The 17,504-nt window shown below is 38.1% G+C and overlaps 1 protein-coding gene across 1 annotated transcript in view; it reads left to right on the forward strand.

Moving 5' to 3' along the window:
• The first annotated feature begins 2,241 nt into the window (after positions 1–2,241).
• LOC136875942 (sodium-independent sulfate anion transporter) overlaps positions 2,242–17,504 on the forward strand; it is a 77,039-nt gene continuing 61,776 nt past the window's right edge. Inside the window, exons 1-2 of the mRNA XM_068228269.1 lie at positions 2,242–2,430; positions 15,497–15,692. Coding sequence (XP_068084370.1) covers positions 2,242–2,430; positions 15,497–15,692 — 385 coding nt within the window. The remainder of the gene's footprint in view (positions 2,431–15,496; positions 15,693–17,504) is intronic.

Here is a 17,504-nt window from a genome sequence, read left to right on the forward strand (position 1 = left end):
AATATCGTGTAGTATACGAGAGAAAGACGTTTCAAACGTGTTTATGGATTACATAGAATATATTGACGATCTCGACGCAGAAAATGACGGGAAATGTAATACCAGTAGTGCGTACAGTACGTGAAAGGCGAGAGCCGCATGATGTGCATGCGGAGAGAGTTTGAGGAACGTCTGGTCTAAGGAAGAAATCCTTTACTTTCCTTCTAAATCTACGTGGAGATCACTTTACAGCTGAATTCCTGTCTTAATTTTGTTGTATATCCCAAATTACAGTTGTTGTGTGCCTTACCAGTGTTTCGTACCGGAATATTTCAGTTAGTTGCCGGTGATCTAATTAACGTTTGCCGCACGACTGCTGACTGTATCTTTCATCGCGTGGTTAAAGCACTAGTGAGGTTAAGAGGGAGGTACGCCTGCAAATGATGATTGTTCGCAAAATAAAAGGAAATTCTTCATGTTGGCAGGTTTCCACACATCGTGGGTGCAATTGACTGCACACAAATTCCCATTTTTTGCCCTTCCGGTGACAACGGTGAACTTTTCAGAAATCGGAAGGGTCTTTTTTTTTAAATTTGCTTAACAAGGCACAGTCACAGATAGGTCTTGTGGCGACAATAGGGTAGGAAAGGAAGGAAGCGGCCGTGGCCTTAACTAAGGTACAGACCCAGCATTTTCCTGGTGTGAAAATGGGAAGCAATTTCGCTGTGGATCTAGGCGATCTGTATGAAGAAACCACCACCAGTTTTAATTTTTCCTGTGTGTCCATGACTTTAAGATTTTTTTAGCCTTCGCTTTTAAGTCCTTCCACATAATTTTAACTTGCTCTTCACTGCGTTTTCCGTCTCTCGAAGCATTGAATTCTTCTATCACGGCTTTCTATGAATTTCTTTTCTTATCCAGCATCTTTACATCGTATTTCTTACACTCTACATCTTTTGCATAGATCTTCATTATCTCTACTAACAAGCATTTATCTTTTTCCCTTACGTTCACCCCCCCTTTTTCCTATCACGCATAACCTTATATACTTAGATTTCTTTAAAGAAAACACGCAAACACAAGTACACTTCGCGTGTAACGAACGCTACTTCTATAGTAGTAACTGAAAGAGTGCATGTACTTCAACTCTCCGACGTTACTTCCAGAGTAAAAATTCATAACTTCCGAGTAAATAACTTCTTTAGTAAACGCTACTTCCCGACTAATTTACTTCAAGATGATGCACGCCACCATCAGTGTATGACAGCATCTATATAATGTTCTTGAATATTTTGTATTACTTTGAAAAATATACTCTGTGTATGTATGCGTGCATGTGTGTGTGTTTGTTATAGAAAGTAACATGATGAATTTCTTACTTTATGTATAAGTTCTGTATCAGACTGGTTTTCATAACAATGTAACAAATAATTATATTGGTAGAACTGACCACAAGTACAAAATTAGAAGGAATTTTAGCAGAAGCGATTGGGGTAAATTTTCATTCATTGGGAAGGGCGTGAAGGAGTGGAACAGTTTACCAGGGGTAGTGTTTGATCCTTTTCCAAAATCTGTACAGATATTCAAGAAGAGAATAAACAACAACAACAGAGAAAATAAATGAAATGTTAGAGGGCATTCGACCAGTGCAGGATATTGTAAATAAAAAATGTGTGTGATTAAATTAATTCCATCGCCTGGTCTATGGAGTTTGGACAGCCCAAGTAGGGGACTGCCTGTAGGGGTGAAGTACAGTGGGGACTTCGAGGGCCCTGGGACCGCTACGGTAGCTGTGAAGGCCCTTCAGGAACTCTGAAAAGTGGTAGCAAAAGGGGCTCTGGTTAAGACGCAGCAGGTCGTTATGCTACTTATGTTCCAAAATGGGTAAAATATAAATATGTAAATAAATTCAATGTTAATTTTAATCTTATACCAGTTGTATATTATTATTAGAAGTAATTTCACATACTGTATATGAGTTGACTATGTTTGTAAGATATTATAAGTAGAATTTTGTAAACAATATAAATTTATTAAGGATGATGTATGTGTTTAATAGAACAAATTATTAGCGTAAATTGTATAATATTGTATTCTAGGAAAATTTTCTTTGTCTCTTGTTAATTTAAAATTTAGTGTTTGACAATAATGTATTTTAGTGTACCATTTGCCACCGAGGTAGACACTTCATTTGCAAATAAAGAGATTTTGATTTGATTTGATTTTATTTTATTTGTCTTTCAGTTGAACAGTTAACGCAAGATGCTGTTTGATGTTATGTTGGCAAAGAAATTCAAGAAAATATTGGATAAACGCTTGCCTATAGTAAAATGGCTACCAAGATACAAATTGAAAGATTCCGTGTCTGATATGATGGGAGGTTTCACTGTCGGAATAACAATGATTCCTCAAGCACTTGCATATGCATCTGTAGCAGGACTTCCGCCACAGGTACTAATAACCTCTGTTCTTATTTTTAGTAATTTAGGGCAGGGTTTTCCAAACATTTTGTCTCTGAGGCACCCTGAGCATATCGCAAGCATGTCCAAGGACCCTTTAGCCACAGAACATAATACTGCATTCAGTAAACAAAAAACAGAATTTGTAATGTTACCATGTATGATTTTATTCGTGTAATTTAGGACTAATATTTACTTTCGTTGAAAGTATAATTTAACTTCATCTACATAAAGATACTTTATAAATGCACAGAAATTATAAAACAATACGACACTTGGTTAATAATTAGAATAGTCTAGACCTGAAAACTTATTTGAAAAAAATCACTTTTTGCGGCAGTTGCGTCAATAGATTAAATGGTGCTGTTTTCCGAAGATCAAGCATTTTACAGGGTTAGTCATTCGAGCTGAAAATCAGCCACTACATTAGCTCTGTTTCTACACTTCGTTTTTATTTGTGTGTGGCATAACCATCGCCAGATATTTAATTCCAGGCTTGTGTCAATGACATACACCTGTCAATGTCACATGTTACGTGAACCCTTAGACTGATTCTGATGGTTCGGACAACTTCCACTTCGAACGCTAGCACTGTGCTACGTCCTGGGAGCCATCTGGTGCCGAATGAACGTACCATTTCCACTTCTATTGTAACGTCTAAATAAAATAAAGAGTCATTGTTTAAGAAGCCTTTCTCGTGGACAGCCGAGATTTTCTTCTGATGACGCAGAACACAGTTCTCTGCGAAACGTAAAGAATTTCACCTTATTTTCTTGACATGGCAAAAGCTTATACAGTATCATGTATGTAAGTGCGGGCCGTGAAAGCATCAATGCCAACATGTTTAATGATTGTTTAATGACGGAATATATTACTGTGACCAAGTTTCGAAGGTTTTCGGGTAATGGCGACAAGTTTATGTTCCACATTCAGCATTGGAAAAAATTCATCCTACTGTATAAGACCTACAGTGAAACATGGAGGGGGGCTCTGTGATGGTTTGGAGTTATTTCACATTCAGTGAAGTTGGTAGACTGCACCGAATTCAAGGAACACTGGACATAAACGGCTACCATTCCATCCTATCTCGTTCTGCTCTTCTGTCTGGACAGCAACGTGGGTTTGTCCTCCAACAAGACAATGACCCCAAACACACATCTCGATATTGCATGAATTATCTGCAAAACAAACAAAACTATGAGGAATTGTTTTTAATAGAATGCTCCCAATACCCGGACTTAAATCCAATTGAGCTGCTGTAGGTGGAGTTGGATCGGTAAGTCCGAAAATAATGTCTTTCTTCATCGGAAAAGCTGTAGAACATCTTGCAGAATGCCTGGAAAAGTATACCTGTATCAGTGTTAGAAAAACTTGTTGTGGAAATGCCGAGAATTGTTAAAAGTGTACTTGCAGCAAAATGGTGTATCTTTGATGAGAAGAGAGTTTGATGTGTTCTGGTGATCTGTAAGAGTAAATGTGTACATATTGACATGATACTGTATAGACTTTTGGGCTTATGCCATGTCAAGAAGGCGAAATCCTATTTCTTTACGTTTCGCAGAGAACTGTGCTCTGCGTCCTCAGAAGAAATATCGACTGTCCACGAGAAAGGCTTATTAAACAATGACTCTTCAAATTTAGCCGTTCCACTTAATAGAAGTGGAAAAATGGTAGGTTCATTTGCCACCAGATTGCTCCCAGGATGTGGCACAACGCTAGCGTTCTAAGCGGAAGCTGACCTAACCATCAGAATCAGTCTAAGCGGTTCACATAACGTGTTTACGTAACAAATTCTTACGTTCCTCGTCGCCAGATGTTTAATTCCAGGCATGTGTCTATGTCATACACCTGTCAATGCCATATGTTACGTACACACATGTGAACCGCTTAGACTGGTTCCGATAGTTCGGTCAGCTTCCGCTTCGAACGCTAGCGTTGTGCACGTCGTGGGAGCCATCTGGTGGCGAATGAACGTACCATTTTCCACTTCTATTATAACGGCTAAATTTGAAGAGTCATTGTTTAAGAAGCCTTTCTCGTGGACAGTCGATATTTCTTCTGAGGACGCAGAACACAGTTTTCTGCGAAACGTAAAGAAAAAGAATTTCACCTTATTTTCTCGACACGGCCTAAGCCCAAAAGCCTATACAGTATTATGTCTATAAGGACGGGCCGTGAAAGCATCAATGGCAACATTTGTACATATTGTCTATTTCTTACTCAGATCTAATGTAAAAACGTAGCTTTATTGTAAAATATTTAGATATTATATGAGTTTTGCATTATTCAAAATGTTTAATTTTTACTTCAGATATTTACAAGTTTCCAGTTGCAGACAAGAAATAAGTGTAATAGATCAATTTGCTTTGTCACTTTTTTGATGGCCACATTTGTCTTGGTGCCGTGGTTGGGTGCCATGCTGCCCACCCCTGGTTACAGCTCTGCTAGAAGGTTACGATTTTTTTGGTGGAGAATGGCTGTGATTGTCCATACACATCACAATACCAAGAGCAAGCAAAGCCACACTTCCAAACTTCCCCCTTGCACCTACCCCTCAGTTATCTAAACTCCCATAGCAGATGCAGTGCTAACAGTACAAATAGATATACTGTATAAGCAAACAATAAGAAGATGTATTAATAAGTTTGGAGGATATGATAATAAAAATCTGGTTAGCTGTTAATAGTTATTGCACACAGTATTTGTTATAAAAGGTTTGGGGATCATGCTAACATCCTATTCCCTTCTACAGCCACTCCTGGAGTGTTCATTTGTCTTGAGGTAAACCTGTACACCACAGCATACCGTAATTTACATTATTTTGAAAGATAAAATCTTATCTCATAGTAGCTGTTATAACTCACTATTTGTACAGATTTATGAGCAAAGATTAAAGTGGTTAAAAAAAGTGGCTCACAAGTACATGTGTGTCCAGTTTTCACATGTGGATAAGTACCGTATGCTTAGCATTTCCTGTAATAGAACAATGGCCGCCAAACACTTTACTCAGAACAAAAATCAAACCCTACGGTGCAACAGACACAAAGGGTCATGGCCTACCAAGTGACTCCTGCTCAACCTGGAGGCGTGCAGGTTATCAGGTGTCGTGGTCAGCACGACAAATCTTTACGGCCTTTATTCTTGGCTCTCTAGGCCAGAGCCACCATCTCACGGTTAGATAGTTCCTCAATTGTAATCACATAGGCTCCAAGGACCTCAAACCAACCCTCAGAAACAGGTAAAAATCCCTGACCTGGCCGGGGATCGAACCTGCGGTCTCTGGGTAAGAGACAGGGTCAGAATGGCATGCTTATTCTTTGGCTGGCATGTTAATAAACAAATTTACAAAAATTATGATGAGCATGGCTTCACATGACTTGTACACCATTCATTAGCAAAGGTAACCAAAGCTTTTTTTTTTTCCTTTCTGAAAACCAATAGCATTATGAAGAAAATGCACATGACGTTTCTCGTAGAAAAATTTTTTCAAGGCCTCACTGTGCACTTTATTACCTGTTATTTTAGCTGATGTAGGGCAAAAATTGCACACATTTGGGATATCCCCCACCAGTTTGAAACACTGAAATATATCAAAATCATAAATATCCCATACATGACTTGAGATTTTAAACTATATCCTTACTAAATTTCAGCTCAATTGGTCCAGTAGTTTTGGAGCCTATATAGAGCAAACAAACCAACAAACAGACAAACAAACGAACAGACAGAAACCACCTCCTTTTTATTAATAGTGTAGATTATTTGTAGGGCAGAGATGTGTTCTTTGCCATGTCTGAGGACCCATCAGTCCTCCTTCAGATATATACAGTATATATTTCATTGCAGAGTCTGCCATTAAGACTGAGTCAGCAGCAAGGCCGAAGTGCTTACCTCATTTCCACACTGCTAAATCACTCCCAACTGTTTTATACCTTTCAGTCTCATTCATTCCATTCCTGAGCTGATCAAATGACTGGAAAAAGGCTGTGGATTTTCATTTTTCAATAAATGACTCTGAAAGTCTGCAAATCTGGAAAGAGATCCAGTGAGTAATATGAAAATTAGTACTGTATTTCTAAGATTGAAGTGATGTCAGTAGCAAAAAAAAAATTAGATGACTGAATGTCAGGTTAGGAATTCATAAATAGAAAAATTTGGATTATTTCAAGTACTTAGGATGTGTATCTGTTCATCCAGGATGGTAGTTTACTAAGTGAAACTGAGTTAAATTCAGCAAGTCTAATGCAGTAAGCTCCATGTCAGGAAGGTCAATCAATCAATCTTGATCTGAATTTAGGGCTGTTGCTCAGGTGGCAGATGTTTCTGTCAATAAAGTCGCTGTATATTCACCATGATGATGTAGGTACTCAGCAATATCTATCGACATGATGTGGAACTGCGTACTCCCTGGTTTCTGATGCCTACCACAGATATATGTACCAGGTATGCGTTACAAGAAGAATGCAATGATGACCATCATAATTGAACTGTTCAGTGAAAAACTCTATCTTTCAGTGAAATGAATTAAACTTCTTTCTTTCATTGCGTGTTTATCTGTATCGACAAGCACAAGACAGAGTACCTGGTGGCCATGGTCTTTAACGCTTTAAGTTCTAGGTCTAAATGGTCTGACACCTTGGTTAGCCAGTTCGGGTCCCGTTCATTGAAAAAATGTTTACCATCGGAATGTTGGCCAGCAGGGTAGGGGAGCTGGTGTTAAACAATTTCTAATCACTAGAATGCGTGCCAAAAGCTTGGATTAAATTCCAAACTTCTCCACAGTGCTCATATGGAGTGAGGGAATATGACGCTGTTGATGGTGATTCGTTTTGGACAGCTATATGTAGTTTTCTCAAGAGTACACAGATCCATAGATGTCAAAGTACAACTCTGAGCTAAAGCTGCATTCAATATGGTTTGTAAAGAAATACTATAATACTGCTTTTGATTCAATTCGAATGCCATATAAAACTTTGAAAGTGTAACTTTTATTCATAAGATATATTAATAGTCCATTTTGAATTTCCAATTACTTCATAGATAGCAATTTCGACTGTCGAAGACAAGCTTATGTACTAGTGAAGATATAAAGGCTTAAGCAAGGATTAACTTGATGGCTGAAGCAATATGCATGAAGTGACTTTGGTGTGAACTGGAAGTGGGGCTGGGGGGTGATATAAGATGAAGGGAGGAGGACAGGTTACCTAGGAGAACAATGGACTCGGCTATAGAGGTTAAAAGAAGTAGAGAGAGATCAAGGCAAAGATGGTTATATACGGTACTGTTTAAATGATTTAGTGATAAGAGGTATGGGACTGAACAGGATCATTGGGCTAGCTACAAACAGAGGATTGTAGAAGGGTTTAGTTAATTTTCAGACTGAATGCTCCAAGACATAACAGCCCATATGTATAAACATAAGTATGATATATTATTGATAAATATTATAAAACATACATTTTTAATCCATCCACATCAACAGTCAATGCCACTGCTGAAATTTATAACAGAATAGTGCCAGTCCTAGAATTCAATACAGAAAGTTGTGATTGCCAACTATGACAGTTGAATTAGCCCAAGTTCTCTTATTAAAATGATGTGATGCGTCACCCTCAATTGCTGGATAGACTCTATATTAGACACCCCGAATTATTTAGACCAATGGAAAGTTATCTATGTACGTAGTTAACTGAGTGGGGTGGCTGCACGTGTTAATGTGTTCTGTCGTTTTGGATCAAGTTCTGCATTCTGGAGATGAGTGGGTTCAAAACCTCAATGTTGACTGTCCTGAGAATTATTTGCTGTGGTTTCCCATTTTCTCTTCGAGGACAGTTCCTATTCATAGGCCACAGTCGATTCCGTCCACCTCCTCACCTAATTTAATTCACCATCATTCATTCCATCTTCATTAGCTCCTCAGTTGAGGTTGGCATTAGGAAGGGTATCCAGCCACAAAAACATGCCATAAATTTCATTTCATCTCATTCCCAATCTCATATCAGGAAACGGGACTAAGGTGTAGATACACATACATTTATGTACATTTATGTACATTTTAGTTTGGTGAATGACCTATCTTATACCAGGTTCAAATTTCTAAGGAATAGAAAACAGATCGTTGTGATATCCTCTAGACACTGATATGAGCAGAAATGAAATTAATAATGTATATTCCTGTGCCAGAAATATAGAACATGGTGTCCCACAGGGGTAATATTTAGGATCCTATTATTTTTGGTTTTTATCAGTAATATGGTTCAAATTGTAGATAATTTGCAAAGAGTGCAATTAAATTTGTTTGCAAATATTACTGTTTTTTATCTGATGAAAGTGCTGAAGGGCTAAATTCAAAGGCAATCAATGTAGATGGTTTGAAGGTGAATAAATTAATACTAAAAATTAATTTCTTATCATATACTGTATATCGTATGGCTTTTACTGCTGGGAGTGTCCGAGGACATGTTCGGCTTGCCTGGTGCAAGTCTTTCTGCGTGTGTGATGATGATGATTGATGATGATGATGACGTTGGTGGTGGTGGTGGTGATGATACGTCCTTCCGGCATGCTGGATAGGTGACGAAAAGATATCCCGATTAGATCTCAGGGTTCATTATTTCTATCTTCATAAATATTTTTATCGTGGGATTCAAACAATGCTGATACGCTATATAAATCTATCTATCATCAGAATTGATGAACATCTCCATCTGACGTACCATAAAATTACAAGAAAATGGATAATTTTACAGCTTAAATCTAAGTTGACCTTTGTTACAATGGAAAACATCAATAACACATCATATTAACCTTAATTAATATCATTTGAAAGTGCTGAAGGGTTAAATTCAAAGGCAATCAATGTAGATGGTTTGAAGATGAATAAATTAATACTAAAAATTAATTTCTTATCATATATCGTATGGCTTTTACTGCTGGGAGTGTCCGAGGACATGTTCGGCTTGCCTGGTGCAGGTCTTTCTGCGTGTGAGATGATGATGATGATGAGAATGATGATGATGATTGATGATGATGATGGTGGTGGTGGTGGTGGTGATACGCCCTTCCGGCATGCAGGATAGGTGACGAAAAGATATCCCAATTAGATCTCAGGGTTCATTATTTCTATCTTCATAAATATTTTTATCGTGGGATTCAAACAATGCTGATACGCTATATAGACCTATCTATCATCAGAATTGATGGACATCTCCATCTGACGTATCATAAAATTGCAAGAAAATTGATAATTTTACAGCTTAAATCTAAGTTGACCTTTGTTACAATGGAAAATATCAATAACACATCATATTAACCTTAATTAATATAATTTATTCAAGAAAATAATAATGACATAGATGCAAAATGTAAAATGTGAAAATAAGTTTAGAATTTAATTCATTTTTGTTCTTCTGATATGTAATGATCATCTATGCTCATATTATCTGCATTGGGTTCATATATATCACAACTGAAATGTGTTATTAATTATATTCAATGAATAAATAAATGACCTAAATAACCTAATATGTGAGTTATTCTAAGTATCTTGTCTAGGGAAAATCATTTTTGAAGACACTGTGTAATATATACTTTCAATTATATTTATCACACAATATGATAATAATTATCCCTGTTAGGCTCCATTATGTCATCATTATTTGGGAAAAATTGGATTTCAAAATAAAAATATTAAATTAAAATATCCAAGTGTAGGTGCTCCGGGGTTTCTGGGCCCACAGGGTGATTGGGCCAGGGGTTGTTCATATCCATTTTTGTGGGAATTTTAATATTATTCTGTTGGCACACCTTCATCTTCTTTGTTTCTCTCTAGAACAACAGCCATTACTTCATTTGGAGCCATTTTGTAGTTGTAAGAGGTTCAATAAACTTTAATGAATGGTTTTATCTATAAATATGCTAATAAACACTCCTGAGCTAGTTGTTGTTTGTCTGGCAGGGGTGATCCAGTTACCCTGGAAAATTTATAATTAAAAAAAAAGGGGTAACTGGGCCATCCCATTGGGGTAATAGAGTCCCTCTGGATCCAGTTACCCTAATGGGATGGCCCAGTTACCCCAATAATGTATAACAAGTAAAATAAACTACCATGAAGCTTCAGCAGCTCATGCAAATTGATCCTGCGCAACCTTTGACATCTCAACATGAGCAGCCACTAACACTAGAGCCCGATCAGCTGAGCTCTTGCAGTTACTGTGACGCGGGCTCCGCTGCTCCAGTAACCAGACAGAGACTGTGTAATGTTCGAATGGAGATTTCTTTTATACCCTATGGGGTGACGCTACTCACACCATGAAGCTTGATTGCACAATCTGCTAATTCCACATACAATAGACCAATTTTCCTGAAATTTGTTCCATAACTTTGGGCGGACTTACGATTTATTACGGTGTTAATTTCATATTTTTATCATACTCGCAACAGGCGAAATAAATTATTTCTGCCCGGGTGTTTCGCGGGTTTTCTTCATCCATCGACCTTGGCACGTGTCGCTAGTTCGGGAGCCGGGCGCAAATTCTTCTCTAGGCTTAACTGCATTTATTTTTACCCTGGGGGTTCTGTCTTCCCACAGGGTTTAAGAATAATTTAGATTCTTTATTTCTGGATTTACTGTGTTGCCAAAAATCTCTCCTTACGAAGATTTCCTTAAATTTGAAAAATTGTTGAATATTCGAAGTCCACCGAAGTGTCCCGGCATTTCACGAGTTCGTAGCTTGCTTGACGCGGGGCGCTCGCTCCCACGAAACAGAGAGGCTCTTGAAATGCAAACATGGCTGCTCTCAAAAAAGTAGTTTATAGCTGAAATAAATATTGGGAAAATAAAAAATAATTTTCTCATCGTAGAATTATGGGTTCAATATGTCTCTGATGCCTTGCTTTCAAATTTTGTAAATGGAACAATGTGTCAGATGCTTACATTATAATGTGCCTTATTTAGTATTCTATCCTTCTCAATTGAGGTTTGGGCTTCACCGATAGCCTAGGTAGCCATCAGTATATGCCACTGGTCGAATGATTGTATTGTAGATAATCATTTTTGCAATTCTTGTGAAAAACTTGAGCCTAATATAGGGCTCATAGATTAAAATGCTTTATTTGCATTCTTAATTCTAGCTTTGTGTTCCTGTTGTCTTCGGTTTTGCTCATTGATTAATACACCAAGGAATACGCTTGTTATCATTTAGTAGGCCTACATGATCTATCTGAATGGCAATCTTACCGTCACACGAATACCATGTTTTCTTATGTATTTGTTTATGTGGGAAAGTGGTACTCCGCATATTCATGTTTGTGGATGTAGTGAAATTGATTAGTCTAATGGCATTATCATTGCTTTCATCATGCAGACTTTCCCATCCTATTGTTGGCACAAAAATTTTTTCCTTTCCAACTTTTGCAATAAAATCACCCAAAATCATTTTGACATCATGTTTGGGTAATTTATTCCTCAGTTCTAACAAATCCTCGTAAAACAGTCTTTAACGTGATCATCCTTGTCATTTGTGGGGGCATGGCAGTTCACCAGTGATATGTTAAACCATTTAGAAAGTACCCTCAAAAAGCATAGGACAGCACTGACAATACTAGTGAATTTTGGACACAAAATGCAGTACCAAACACATGGGGTCCAGTTTCTTTACCACTCTTAAAAAGTGTATACTTCTCCATGTCCTGAATGCCATTACCAGATAATCTAGTCTCTTGAATTGCAACAATTCCCACTCTATACTTCTCCAGCTGTTGACTGAGGATATTGAAAGATCCAGGTTTATACAGGGTTCTTACATTCCAAGTTCCTATTTGTAAAGCCGATTTCCAATGCAGGGTCGTCATATTTTGATATCCATTCTTATTCATCCAAGGCAAATGTGAGATATTTGTAACAACCTTTTTTTTTACGCAATAGAGCCGTTAACCCTATGTGCAACCCCCCAACCTGGAGGGCCAGAGACTTTTCTGTCAGGATTTCCATACCTTAGCCGAGTAGTCCGAATTTTAAGGCGTCAGGTACTCACCCTCACCCCTTCTATTAGAATAGGATTTACTGGTTATAATGTATAGCAGGTGGTCCATCAGCCAAATATTTCTTGAGTTTTAGCAGGTACACTTACTCGACATGGGTGCACCCCCCAAGGTTTTCAACCAGCTCATGCTTGGGATACCCATTCAGGTCTTTAATGGAGTGGATTCTCGCTCCCTTTCCCATCCTATGCCGTTGACCATCTAGTGGCTCTTCCATCTTTAGGAGCAGTTTCTCACTCAAAGGTCATCCGGCTCCATGGCTAAATGGTTAGCGTGCTGGCCTTTGGTGATAAGGGTCCCAGGTTTGACTCTCGGCAGGGTCAGGAATTTTAACCATCATTGGGTAATTTCCCTGACAGGGGGGCTGGGTGTATATGTTGTCTGCATCGTCATTTCATCCTCATCACAATGCGCAGGTCGCCTACGGAAGTCAAATCAAAAGATCTGCACCTGGCGAGCCGAACCCATCCTGGGATCACCTGGCACTAAAAGCCATATGCCATTTCATTTTACTCCAAGGGCAAGAGAGTGCCCTTCCTTCTACCCACTCATGTGCCCTCCTAGGAGGCTGTTTGCATTTGTAGAAGGTGGTCTCCTTATACCGGGAGATACTCGGTCCCTGCATTCGTTAGCCATCTGTATATAATATATGTACAACCGTTGCCCCCTCTCTACCATGTCAGGATTTTGCCGTCATTGAAACTGAGACCAGAAGGCATTTCCCAGTTTCTCTACTTCTTTAGAGAGAACTTATCGATAATGTTAGAAAAACTTATCTTTTCCCGTCGCTTTCTGGAATGATATCTATTATTTGGTCATCCTCTACAGCTCTGGATTCAGGTCATTCTGCTTAGCCAGTCATCGTGATGTCATCAGGAACCTGGGGTCATCTCTGCCATGTTGGTCCAGCTTGGAATCATCCAGATAGTCGACTCCCAATCTTCTTAGTAAGCCATGGTTTACTTCAAAAACTCGATTGAGAATACAAAATACAATGATGAAATCAGCTGTGACGTAACAACAGTTTCAAAGCCTTCTAAACATGATTTATCTACTTGATTCTGCTTAATATTGCTTTGTAAATAACAATGTCTCTATTAGATCTCCAATATGTCTACAAATATTTCAATTTATTCTCATGAAGAATGGCTTTACTAGTTCTTAATCTTTTATATTGCAATATATTGAATATTCTTGTAGTCATGGCCTTGTCGTTGCACTTTCCATATGCCTCTGTGAATCAATTTATAAGTTGCGTATTCTATTATTTCACGTGTATTTGATTAATATTTTGTTTCTTCTTCTACTGTCTGGTTATTTATATACTATAAGTAGCTTCACTTTCTTATTTTCTGCTCTCATTTTAATAATTTGATGCAATTTTTACAGCTTCTTCATTGGAACACGTCCACTCACTTGAGTTAGTCTTTCATATTAAACAGTGTCGATCTTAACAATTTGAATATATATTTTGTCTTGACTAAGATTTTATCCATTACGACTTTGCGTTACTCTCAATTCCTTAATATCTTATATAATTTATTCATTGTGTCTAACTTCATTACTAGTAATCGTGTTCGTCTTATGTCGATTAAGCTTGACTGCTGGAATAGTGGAATGGCACAATGAATAAGTCTAGAGCCTGGATTTTTAGGTGCTGATTGGTTAGATTGCAAACTTATTTAAGCCAATAAGAAGTGTACCCTACCGTGTACAACAGTTATGCTATGAGGTTTGCATAGACATTAGGAGTACGGCCTATAGAACTCCTAAAATGTATGTTACTCTTGCTACAGTATGGAAGAGCGGGTTGTGAGACACTTCCTATTAACCAAATCAGTTTGCATTCTAACCTATTACCATCTAAAAATCCGAAGTCTAAATTGACAACTTAATAAGGTAGGGAGAGGGTGAAACCTGGTGTCAGCACCCAGCATACAGTAGCCCTGTTGAATACCACCAAGGGGTCTGCTCAAGGCTTAACATCTCCATCTGACAGTCAAATCACCATCCACAGCATTATATACCCTCACTCCATATGAACACTGTGGAGAGACTGGAATTGAATCAAGGCCTTTGACATGCAATCTAGTGATTAGTAAAAAAGAAGAGAGAGGAAGAAAATTCACCATAAGGTTAATCAGAGTATAGAATTTTGTCCAATATCATTTGAAGAGACCGTAATTGAGCATTCATTGGCTAGTGGATAGATGAATCATTAACCTGCAAAATCGTATAGAGCTTGTATGGAGAAAACATAGTGCAATTTATTTTAAGAAAAAATAGTTTTAATATTGAGGTTTGTTGAATCATGTATTTTGCATAGGTCCATCCTCTGCTACCCTATGATATTATTTATTTGGGAAATTCACTAAGTCATGATAAAGTTACAAAATAGAATTAGAAGGATTGCCAGTGTTAGCAGGGCAAGCTGCAAGTAATACTTCTAACTTTTTTATATTTTACCATTGCAGATATGACAGTTGTAGATATGAGAGAGAATGTGATCAATTTTCATCATAAACTCAGATGTACACAGAAAAAATATTAGAAATAATCAGTCTGTTCATAAAACTGCAAGTAAGTTGGAGTTATGCAGGAGTTCATTTATTTAATAAATTCCCAGACATCATTAAGTGTACAAAACCAAGTTCAAAATTTAAGAAAGTTATTCAAAAAATTTTGTAACCAGTGTATTGAAGAACACCATACTAGCTCTTGAATATTAACTAATATATCAGTATTATATAAGTACCGTATACAAAAAGAGCAAATGAGTGTCAAATCAATCAAGGTTATGTATATTTGTGTTTCTTTACTAGATTTTATATTTCTCTTTATTTTTTAGGGTTTTCTCCTTTAACACTGTAAATTATATGATGATTGATGTGTCCCATGTGTATGATCAGTTAAATTAAATAAAATCCAGTACTAATTAATTTAGCTTGTTTGAATGGAATACTGTCAGTACTGGTACTGGTTGAATGTGTCATTTTTCTATTAATTTTTGTTTCCAGTATGGTCTGTATTCTGCCCTTATTGGCAGTTTTGTGTACATCTTTCTGGGAACATGCAAAGAACTGAGCATCGGACCTACAGCTGTGATAGCACTTCTAACTTCAAGTTATACCCACAGAACAAATCCAGACATGGCTGTCCTGCTGTGCTTCCTCTCAGGCTGTGTTGAGCTACTATGTGGAATATTCAACCTTGGTATGGGTCAAAACATTTCTTTAGAATAAATTTGAAAGGTAAAATTATGCTTTACACTGCTAATAATAATGGCGTATGGCCTCTGGAGAGGCCTGGTGCGGGTCTTTTTCTCGTAGACGGCCTATTAGGTGACCTGCATGTCCGTGAATATGAGGGCCCTGCCTAGGATGATTTCTAATGCTGAAAACGCCACACACACCCAGCCCCCGAGCCATCGGAATCAACCAATTAAGGTTAAAATCCCTGACCCAGCCGGGAATCGAACCCGGGACCCTCTGAACCGAAGACCAGTACACTGACCATTCGGCCAACGAGTCGGACTTTATGCTGATGATACAAGTGTATTCTACACTGGAGACAAAGTGGACTCGGTAATCAGTAATATGCAAGAATACATAATCGCAATAAACAACTGGCTCGGTATCAATAAATTAACTATGAATGTCAATAAAACTATACGATAATAACCAAGTCGAGTAAAAAAAAAATGTTAATCATTCAAAGATAAATATTAATAACACAGAAATAGGTGAGGTCGATTACTTTAAATATTTGGGTATAATAATAAACATTTAAGCTGGGTAGAACATGTTGATTACATTGCAAAAAAATAGCTTCAGTATCTGGTCTATTGAGAAGGTTACGACAGTGGCAGCTGGTGATTTAAAAGTTCAGTGGTGCACAATTTTTACCATTGATATAATATGATTACAGGCTAATTTTCAAATCCAGATACATCAACAATACTTTTTATTATTAAAAATAAAACAAACATTTTACATTTCTCTTTTCAGGAATATTACTACAACCCAGTATTTTTTTCATTGAAAAACTCTTTTACCATATTGAAATGAAACACTTTGAAGTAGCCTAATTCCAGTATTGTATCTGGTTTCGAAATTAAACGTTGCGTGGGCCTACCCATTCGTTTCACCTCGGATTTTCCTTCGGCAGTCCGTTGTGGAAACGAATTCATGATCTGGCAAAATACCACTAACTGATAAAAATGCACAGGAGCTGCCTGGCCGAGGCGGTAAAAGCGTGCTCGGTCCGCCCGGAAGGACGTGGGTTCAAATTCCCGCCAGGAAGTCATAAAATTTAAGAAACAAGGTTTCCACTTCCGGAGGTGCATATGGCCCTGAGGTTCACTCAGCCTACACCAAAAATGAGTACCAGGTTAATTCCTGGGGGCAAAGGCGGCCGGGCGTAGAGGTAACCACTCTACCCCATCATGTGCCGAGGTTAACAATGGTGGAAGCCTTTACCTTCCTCTCCTCCAAGGGCCTTCATGGCCTGTACGGAGGTGACTTTACTTTTGATAAAAATGCACAATAGTAAAAACACACACACTGACATGAATATTTACACATTGAAATCAATAAGCTACTTAGCTTGTACACACGTAACAAAGCTCACAACTATGCTGAAAGAAATGGCGGTTTTTATTTTCAAATTTAAAGCCATTAGTTATATATCCAACAGATGGACTTCCATCCAATGTCACTAGGTGACATCCCTGTTCTATAACAGACTCTCACATTGAGCGCCAACAGTCTCTAGCGACTTTGCTAGTAGTTGGTTTTGTAGGAGCATGGCTGACTGCATCCCTCGCTGCACTGCAAGTAGCTAGCTAGAGTGACGCATCAAGTCGGCCATGGTAGGAGGAGCCAGGTTGATAAACCTCCATTTAAGCAATGTATAAGAAGCTACGCCTATCTTTTCCTCTCCCCAAGCACCCATCTAGCAGCCTAAAAGCACCCCTCGATCAGCCCCACACACCCCTCTGGCAGCCCAGGTTTCATCCTACCTCAG

Source organism: Anabrus simplex, chromosome 6 (genome assembly GCF_040414725.1).
Source record: "Anabrus simplex isolate iqAnaSimp1 chromosome 6, ASM4041472v1, whole genome shotgun sequence".
Classification (NCBI taxonomy): Eukaryota; Metazoa; Arthropoda; class Insecta; order Orthoptera; family Tettigoniidae; genus Anabrus; species Anabrus simplex.